The following is a 9,844-nucleotide window of genomic DNA, read 5'->3' as shown; positions in this document are numbered from 1 at the left end:
CACACACACACACACACACACACACACACACACACACACACACACAGACTAACACCATTGACTTTTCAAATTGAAGTCAGAGGACAACAAGAGACTCCACACGTGTGCAGGATATGCGTAGTCTATGTTTATTTATTAGTTTGACTGGTGGTGGAGGGGTTAGTTTTTTCAGATACAGTACAGCGCACGATGCAACAAGCAGTACAACATCAGCACATCCCATAATACACCCTGCCCCCCCCCCCTCCCCCTCTCCCCAAGCACATCCCCACTCAACCATGAGCACAGAATCATCCGGGTGTGTGTGGGACCCAAGCCCCCCCCCCATCCACGTCCATGGCCTCCTCACCACTAGGGGAAGCACCTGCACTTCAATATTATCCCTTTTTGATCGTTTTTATGAACCCCACCCACTCCCTCCCATTTCCCGGCATTAAAAAAGAAGGCTGCGACAGTGACAGACAGAGAGACAGACAGACAGACAGACATACAGGCGTAAAGACTGGCGGGCAGCCGTCCTCAGAGACGTGTGAGTGTGTGAAGGGGGGGGGGGGGGGGGGGGGGAGGGGGGGGGTTAAACTCCCTATCCCTGAACAGCACAATGGACCGGACCTGGTCTGGGTTCTGGTCCTCCATTATCCCTCGGAGTCGTGTAAACAAGTGTTTAGGCTGACGTCTTTAATGAGGAGGAATGGGCTGAATTATACAGCATACCAGCGGTAGGCCTCTCATTGACATCCATATCATTGACTACCGCGCCAATGAGGTGGTCTGATTATGAACACATGTAACCAATCAGGTGTCAGTTTTCCAGCTGTTTTCTGCCCTACCCTAGTTAGTAGAAACTTCTGACCTCTGACCTCTCTCTAGAGGTGTGGTTCTGAGCAAGGTTTGAGCAGACCACTAAGAGTCATTCTAAGTGTAGATGTGAGGACTCTCCTGGCCAGGACTGCCTCCTTAGTGTCTCTTAGTAGACTTCTAGAGTCCCGCCTCGCTTTGTGAAGCAGACAGCAGGGACGCATCCAACACACTCCTGTCCAGTAACACCAGGACCCACCTGGTCCAGTTACACCAGGACCCACCTGGTCCAGTTACACCAGGACCCACCTGGTCCAGTAACACCAGGACCCACCTGGTCCAGTTACACCAGGACCCACCTGGTCCAGTTACACCAGGACCCACCTGGTCCACCTTCACTAGGACTCTGCTAACATGTATGACCTGACTAGTAAATCATGGATCACTATATGCTGGGTTTCTCTCTAGCACTATGGAGGAGCTGAGGGGGTAGGAGATCTAATCTCTGGAGCAGACCAGTGCTCCCTACATGTTTCTGAGTGGCTAGCCAGCATGAGGGGTCACGTGACGAGAGGTTTGGCTAGGGTTATATATGGCTACAGCAGACAGTATAGGAGGGCGTCGGTACAGAATCAAGAGGCAAACAAAGAACACAAACACATTCCTTTAAAAAAACAAAAGGCAATCGGAATGAAAAAGACAATCTCAAGGTTCTATTTACATTCAGAGGAAGAGACACGAGACCTCCAGAGCTCCTCTTCCTCCTCTCCGCCGTCCTCCATCGCTCTCTCGCTATGTCCTAGAGAGGTGGGGGGACAAAGCAGTTTGCTACGAAAGCCCCTCCCTGATTATTCAGGGCCATCTATATTTGCATGTAAACCTGATCCAAGTGCCCGTCTGCCTAGCCTTTCAGTGTGTGTCTGCGCGCGCTTGTGTGTGTGTGCGCGTGCGCTTGTGTGTGTGTGTGTGCATGTGTGCGTGTGTGTGTGTGTGTGTGTGTGTGTGTGTGTGTGTGTGTGTGTGTGTGTGTGGTTGTGTGTGGTTGTGTGTGTGTGTGTGTGTGTGTGTGTGTGTGTGTGTGTGTGTGTGTGTGTGTGTGTGTGTGTGTGTGTGTGTTCAAAAAGGAAGTAAGGATTTTTGCAGAGTTCCACTCTGTTTGCAAACACACTTATGCTCCTGCAGTCAAAGAGTAGGATGAGGGCAGGCAACACTCTGGAAGACAGAGAGGAGGAGGGGGAGGAGGGCGGGGGGGGGGGGGGGGGGGCGCGGGGGGGGCTGGACTCTCTTAAGGCAAGAGCCCTCTCATCTCTGCAAGTCATGGGGGAGGGGCCAGAGATGGAGGGCGTGAACTATATCGCAGACGTGCACGCACATGTGCCCACACGTACACACACACACGCATTCACACATGGACGACATGCGGACAGGGGGACGCGGCCGCACACACACAGGGGGCCCCGTCTGAGCCCTCTACCCAGCGTAATGTGAAGGGGCCCCATGCAGCTGGGGCCTGGTGGGCCGACACGTGGGACAGGGAGAAGAGCGTTCCCTGGCACATGCAGAATTACACTATCAAAGCAGAACAGAAAGAAGTCCAAACTTATTTTATACATATATATATACTGTATATATATAAAATTCAACAATAAACTCAAAAATAGTGAATGTATGTGATGCAAATTAAAATAGTATTTTGAAAGCTTTAAATTGATGCAATGCCCAAGATAATTTCTCCCTTCATTCCACTACAGAAAAGAGCAGTTGGCTTTGTGTGTGTGTGCACGTGCGTGTGCGTGTGGGTTCATGTATGAATGTATGTGTGTATGTATGTATGCATGTTTGTATGTATGCATGAATGTTGTGTATCTGTGTGCGACTGTAAAAACTTGGCATAGAAAAAGTAAACAAATTTCCTACACACACCTGTGGAATGTATTGCCACTGAACATTACAGCCTTGGACTGTGTGCGCGTGCATGTGTGTTTGTGTGTCTGCTGTGTATGTTCTTATTGGTTATTGTTGTCACGGGCAGTGGAGTCAGACCTTTATGAGTGATGCCCCTCATAGTGTCTTGTTGCAGGCAGTAAGGTGTGTGTGTGTGTGTGTGTGTGTGTGTGTGTGTGTGTGTGTGTGTGTGTGTGTGTGTGTGTGTGTGTGTGTGTGTGTGTGTGTGTGTGTGTGTGTGTGTGTGTGTGTGTGTGTGTGTGTCTGCGTCTAGCTGGGTCGGTTCAGGACGGTGGACATGGCGGGAGCGATGGGAGGAGGAGGGGCGGGGTCGAGGGGGGAGGCGGGCCCGGAGCTCTCGTTGCCGTGGGGAGGGGGGAGCCGCCCGCTGTACTGGCCAATGAAGGAGCCGTCCTCGTTGAACTGGATGTCCACGCTGTCCCCGTACTCGGCCAGGGAGTCGTCGCTGCCCAGCTTGCTGGCCACGCACAGGGACGGCTGGCTGGCCGAGCGCTTCTCCTCGGCGTCACTGGGGGGCAGAGGACGCAAGCAGGGTGAGCATGGCGCCCGCTGGGCTCCGACCGATGCTCTGTGTGTGTGTGTGTGTGTGCGTGTGTGTGTGTGTGTGTGTGTGTGTGTGTATGTTTCTTGATGCATTGATGTGTTGATGTTTGTGTTTGTGCGCGCGTGTGTGCGTGGGCGTGTGCGTATGTGTGTGTGTTTGCTTGCCAGTCACGGCACTCACCTCTCAAGCGATCTGCAGGCAAGCATGCAGAGAGGACGTAGGGGTTAAGTGTGAGTGAGGACGAGAGAGAGCTTTACTAGAGTTAAGACTGCAGTGAGTGCGGGACTTCATTGATCATTGATCCACTCGTTTATTAGAAACATGTTAGTAGAGCACCAATGGTAAAATGATAGCAACATACATGAAGGAGCATCTATTAACCACACAATGAGCAGAATCCAGGGAGCGTGTGTTGATGGTGGATGTGTGAGTGGATCACCGTGGGTCCTCTGAGACACGTACCTGTACTCCCCAAACGTCTCGTCCTTCATCGGACGCGCCTCAGAGTCCCCCTGGCCGTCCTCCTTGTCCTTCACTGGGGGAGAAAGAAGAGGATCTCTGTGTTCAATACGGGGAGTGATAATGATGGAGGATGCATGGGCAATCCTGAAAATGTGGTTAGAAAATATATGTTGCATAATGTGTTTATGTGTGTGTGTGTGTGTGTGTGTGTGTGTGTGTGTGTGTGTGTGTGTGTGTGTGTGTGTGTGTGTGTGTGTGTGTGTGTGTGTGTGTGTGTGTGTGTGTGTGTGTGTGTGTGTATGTGTGTGTGTGTGTGTGTGTCTGTGTGTCTGTGTGTCTGTGTGTCTGTGTGTGTGTGTGTGTGTGTGTGTGTGTGTGTGTGTGTGTGTGTGTGTGTGTGTGTGTGTGTGTGTGCGTGTTCAGGAAGGAAGAAGTCCTTTTGCCTCGGAGCTCAGTAACCCTGGTCCGTCACCATGCATTGGTTACTATGGCGACTGCAGTGAGAGAGCAAGAGGACTGCCGAGTCATCCATGCCAAGTGTGTGTGCGTGCCCGTGTGTGTGTGTGTGCGGGGCTTCACCTGCGTATTTGCCTCCCTTGCTCCTCTTGACGAAGCAGAGGATGAGCAGCAGCAGCAGCAGCAGCACCACGGCGCTGATCAGGCCGATGAACCAGCCCTGCGTGGCGAACCCTCCGGACACCTCCGACAGCCCTGGAGGGGAACAGGGCGGTCAGAGGGCAGGGACTCATGCACTACTAGCATGAGTCTGGCAGAGGCACAAGGTGCACCGTGCTCATGAGAATCAGAATCAGAATCGGAATAACTTTCACGCCAAAGTAAAATTCTTAGGCCTGGTTCCCCCACAGCCATGGAGCAGCAACAATGCAAGATAAAGTAAATCAAGAGAAGGAAAAATGTAAATGTGTCAAAGTAAGAAGATAAGTAGCAGATAGTAAGGTATAGCAACTAAACTGTGGTTACAAGTAATAATAAGTAATGAGGGGTAGTAAAGTGTAAGTGTAAGTGTAAAGCTGTAAGACGGGGGTTGCACTCCTGTGTTCGCAGGGCAGTACCTGGGCCTTTGGTTTCTATCACATCCTTCCAGAGCGTAACGCCGCCACTCTCGATGAGGAAGCGATACCGAGTCCCTGGTTGAAGGCCGGTCAGCGAATAGAAACCCTGCGTGGAGTTCAGCAGCTCTGACTCCTCCCAGTCGGCCCCTTCTGCAGCGATCACACGAGAAGAGCTTCACAGTGGGAAGGCTCCCGGAGCAGGACGGCCTCTACGCCGGGGTTCCTGTGAGCCTCCTCCCACACTGCTCACCAGGCGGTCGCAGTCCACTCACGGGGAGCTGGAGCCCCCCCGCCCCAGTGTGTAGGTAGTAGCCCCCCCCCAGTGTGTAGGTAGTAGCCCCCCCCCCCAGTGTGTAGGTAGTAGTAGCCCCCCCCCCCCCCAGTGTGTAGGTAGTAGTAGCCCCCCCCCCCCAGTGTGTAGGTAGTAGCCCCCCCCCCCAGTGTGTAGGTAGTAGCCCCCCCCCCCCCCCCAGTGTGTAGGTAGTAGTAGCCCCCCCCCCCCAGTGTGTAGGTAGTAGTAGCCCCCCCCCCCCAGTGTGTAGGTAGTAGTAGCCCCCCCCCCCCAGTGTGTAGGTAGTAGTAGCCCCCCCCCCCCAGTGTGTAGGTAGTAGTAGCCCCCCCCCCCCAGTGTGTAGGTAGTAGCCCCCCCCCCCCAGTGTGTAGGTAGTAGTAGCCCCCCCCCCCCCCCAGTGTGTAGGTAGTAGCCCCCCCCCCCCCCAGTGTGTAGGTAGTAGTAGCCCCCCCCCCCCCCCAGTGTGTAGGTAGTAGTAGCCCCCCCCCCCCCAGTGTGTAGGTAGTAGCAGCCCCCCCTCTCACCGTCCTTCCCACTGTAGGAGAAGGTGAAGCCGTGGTTCCTGTGGTCGTCGCTGGGCACCCAGCTCAGGTTGACGGTCTGCTCCCCGGCGTCCAGGGAGACGTTGGAGGGAGGAACTGGAGCAGCGGACGAGAGGCCAGGTCATCAACTTAACCACGCCTACAGACCATCATTTCTACGTATTGTGTTTACATTCAGGGGATTTTGTCCAACGCAAATTACTATGCTTCATACACACATTCAAAGACCGACGGCGCGTCAACCACGCAGGGCGACAGCTCGCTCGCCGGGAGCGGTCAGGGTGAGGCGTCTTGCTCAGGGACACCTCGACACGCGAGGGGAGCCGGGAATCCAGCGAGCAACCTTGCGGTGACCAGTCAACCCGCTCTACCGTCCTGAGCTACCGTCGCTAATAATCAAAGCTACTAATCACTACTTCCTTTCTGAGCACACAACCCGAATCGCCGTTTGTTTATCATCCAAAACTATTTCCCTAAGCGCTAACGTTTATTTGAACATGCATTTACAACGGGGCCATAGAAAAGGCTGTGATAAGAGGCCACTGAAGTGCTACCTCCGTCCAGCAGGGTGTGCCCTTTCCCTGTCAGAGGAGGGCCCATGCCCGCAGCGGTGCGTGCCATCAGCCGGAAGACATAGTGGCTCTGTGGCTTCAGGGACCCGAGGTAGTGCTGGTTCACGTCGTCGGGGATGAGGACCATCTTCTCTGGGCCGTTCTCCACCTCTACACACGGAGGCAAACACAAAGCAGAGCCTGGCTCGTCGCTGCAGCTCACCTTCTGATGGACAAAGGCCGAGCGGTGGTTCTGTCAGGGCTCACCGTCTCGGTAGTGCAGGACGTAGCCCTCGAGCCGACCGTTGGGTCGCTCCGGAGACGTCCAGTGGACAATCAGCTCCGTCTCAGTGGGGCTCTCAAAGGTCATGGATGCAGGCATGCCAGGAGCTACACACACACACACACACACACACACACACACACACACACACACACACACACACACACACACACACACACACACACACACACACACACACACACACACACACACACACACACACACACACAGAATGCTGGGCCTCAGATACACTGTCTGCTACCTGTGTTCACCATGTACCCCAGGCATGGTTGAAAGAACTCACTATTAAACATGTTGTCCTACCTCCTTCTTGGGTGCTAAAGCTGTGCGGGGTGGAGGCGGGACTCTCCCCCTTGCTGTTGAAGGCGCTGACAGACAGCTCGTACTGCGAATAGAAGCGCAGCCCCGTCACCTCTTCCGAGGTCTTGTTTCCGTCCACCATCACCACCGTGACCTCCCCTTCTCCGTCCCCCCGCGCCGCCTCACCACCGTCGGGCTGGTCCTGGGCCAGCTCCCGCCGGCCCCGGGCCAGCTCCCGCCGGCCCCGGGCCACCACGGGCCCCAGCCTCCGGAGGGAGATCTGGAGGAGCCCACAGACAGAGGAATAGTCAGGAGGGTCGGAGAGATAACATGTTGATGATGGTAATAAGATGTTGTTGATGGTAATAAGATGTTGATGATGGTAATAAGATGTTGATGATGGTATTATGTTGTTGTTGATGGTAATAAGATGTTGATGATGGTAATAAGATGTTGTTGATGGTAATAAGATGTTGATGATGGTATTATGTTGTTGTTGATGGTAATAAGATGTTGATGATGGTAATAATATGTTGTTGATGGTAATATGTTGTTGATGATGGTATTATGTTGTTGTTGATGGTAATAAGATGTTGATGATGGTAATAAGATGTTGTTGATGGTAATATGATGTTGATGATGGTATTATGTTGTTGTTGATGGTAATAAGATGTTGATGATGGTAATGAGATGTTGTTGATGGTAATATGATGTTGTTGATAGTTATAAGAAGTTGATGATGGTATTATGTTGTTGTTGATGGTAATAAGATGTTGATGATGGTAATAAGATGTTGTTGATGGTAATATGATGTTATTGATAGTTATAAGTAGTTGTTGATGGTATTATATTGCTGTTGATGGTAATACTTTGTTAATGATGGTATTTTGTTGTTGTTGATGGTAATAAGATGTTGATGATGGTAATAAGAGGTTGTTGATGGTAACATGATGTTGTTGATGGTATTTTGTTGTTGTTTATGGTAATATGATGTTGATGATTGTAATAAGATGTTGTTTATGATAATATGAAGTTTGATTATCTTATTATGATGTTGATGATGTTAATATGTTGTTGTTTATGGTAATATGTTGTTGTTGATGGTAATATGATGTTGTTGATGGTAATAAGATGTTATTGTTGATGGTAATATGATGTTTATGATGGTAATATGATGTTGATGATGGTATTATGATGTTGATGATGGTACTTAGATGTAGCTTTCAAAGTATATGGACCTCATTCTACAATTTATTAAAAAATAATAATAATTAACTCTAAAGCTGTGAGCCACTATCATGTTAGCTCTCTGTTTGGGGGAGCTGATGTAACCTGGTATCTCTATGAGCTGATGTTACCTGGTATCTCTCAGGGCTGATGTTACCTGGTATCTCTATGAGCTGATGTTACCTGGTATCTCTATGAGCTGATGTTACCTGTATCTCTCTGAGCTGATGTTACCTGGTATCTCTCTGAGCTGATGTTACCTGGTATCTCTCTGAGCTGATGTTACCTGGTATCTCTCTGAGCTGATGTTACCTGGTATCTCTCTGAGCTGATGTTACCTGGTATCTCTCTGAGCTGATGTTACCTGGTATCTCTCTGAGCTGATGTTACCTGGTATCTCTATGAGCTGATGTTACCTGGTATCTCTCTGAGCTGATGTTACCTGGTATCTCTCTGAGCTGATGTTATCTGGTATCTCTATGAGCTGATGTTACCTGGTATCTCTCTGAGCTGATGTTACCTGGTATCTCTCTGAGCTGATGTTACCTGGTATCTCTCTGAGCTGATGTTACCTGGTATCTCTCTGAGCTGATGTTACCTGGTATCTCTCTGAGCTGATGTTACCTGGTATCTCTCTGAGCTGATGTTACCTGGTATCTCTCTGAGCTGATGTTACCTGGTATCTCTCTGAGCTGATGTTACCTGATATCTCTCTGAGCTGATGTTACCTGGTATCTCTCTGAGCTGATGTTACCTGGTATCTCTCTGAGCTGATGTTACCTGGTATCTCTCTGAGCTGATGTTACCTGGTATCGGAGCAGCTTCCCGTGGACTCTCTCCGGTGCGCTCCAGCTCACCCGGGCCGTGTTGTTCACCACCAGCACGCTGACGTCCCCTGGGGCCTCCTCGGGAACTGAGACACAGGCAGGGGGTCGGACAGAGAGCCATGGCTCTGGGAGCTGACGGAGGGGTCACTACCTTCTGTTATTTTATGATAAACGTAGAGCCGGATTGGTTGATTTGTTTTTTGCATTCATATTCCATCATCTTTCTTTGGATGACTGCAGCATTCTCATACTGCGATTGATGTATTCTTTATCTATTGATTCATAAAGTGTTTGCAACTTGCACTAATGTGTTGGAGTTGGAATTCAATGTGGAGCCATGAGGCCGTCGTACATGATACAAGAGCGCTGTGACATGTAGAGCGCTGAATTCATCTATAGCGGCCCCACCGTGTCCTGTATCTACAGCCTACTGTCCTCCTCCTGTATCTGCAGCCTACTGTCCTCCTCCTGTATCTGCAGCCTACTGTCCTCCTCCTGTATCTGCAGCCTACTGTCCTCCTCCTGTATCTGCAGCCTACTGTCCTCCTCCTGTATCTGCAGCCTACTGTCCTCCTCCTGTATCTGCAGCCTACTGTCCGTATCTACAGCCTACTGTCCTCCTCCTGTATCTACAGCCTACTGTCCTCCTCCTGTATCTACAGCCTACTGTCCTCCTCCTGTATCTGCAGCCTACCGTCCTCTCCAGAGTGTCCGATTTCGGAGGCGGGCTCCGGCCGCCCCCCAGGAGTTGACGGCCTGGACCTTGATCTCGAAGGGCGTGTAGGTCCCCGTGTCTTTGACCAGAAGGGCGGGCCGTCGACCTCGTCGTGGTTCCAGTGGCCCATCCGGCCCTCCCTCCAGAAAACCTTGTAACCTGAAGTCCGGCCCGTTGTGCAGCCGCTTGTCCACTTCCTGCACACACACACACGCACACACGCACACACACGCACGCACACACG

General features: G+C 51.4%; 1 protein-coding gene across 1 annotated transcript; it reads right to left on the bottom strand.

Annotated features, from left to right (window-relative positions):
- Positions 1-107: 107 nt before the first annotated feature.
- LOC132460145 (neural cell adhesion molecule L1.1-like) lies at positions 108-9,836 on the bottom strand (the record flags this gene model as incomplete). Its single annotated transcript, XM_060055200.1, is given in 14 exon segments — positions 108-3,271; positions 3,488-3,499; positions 3,770-3,842; positions 4,349-4,480; positions 4,843-4,992; positions 5,659-5,772; positions 6,231-6,398; positions 6,495-6,617; positions 6,835-7,111; positions 8,865-8,971; positions 9,580-9,620; positions 9,622-9,688; positions 9,691-9,757; positions 9,759-9,836. Coding segments are annotated over 14 exon segments (1,668 nt in total), but the record flags the coding sequence as incomplete, so codon positions are not given.
- Positions 9,837-9,844: the final 8 nt, after the last annotated feature.

The sequence above is a fragment of the Gadus macrocephalus genome, chromosome 1 (assembly GCF_031168955.1).
Source record: "Gadus macrocephalus chromosome 1, ASM3116895v1".
NCBI lineage: Eukaryota > Metazoa > Chordata > Actinopteri > Gadiformes > Gadidae > Gadus > Gadus macrocephalus.
Note: the sequence above shows the minus strand (reverse complement) of the source record. Positions and strands in the feature narration are given on the sequence as shown.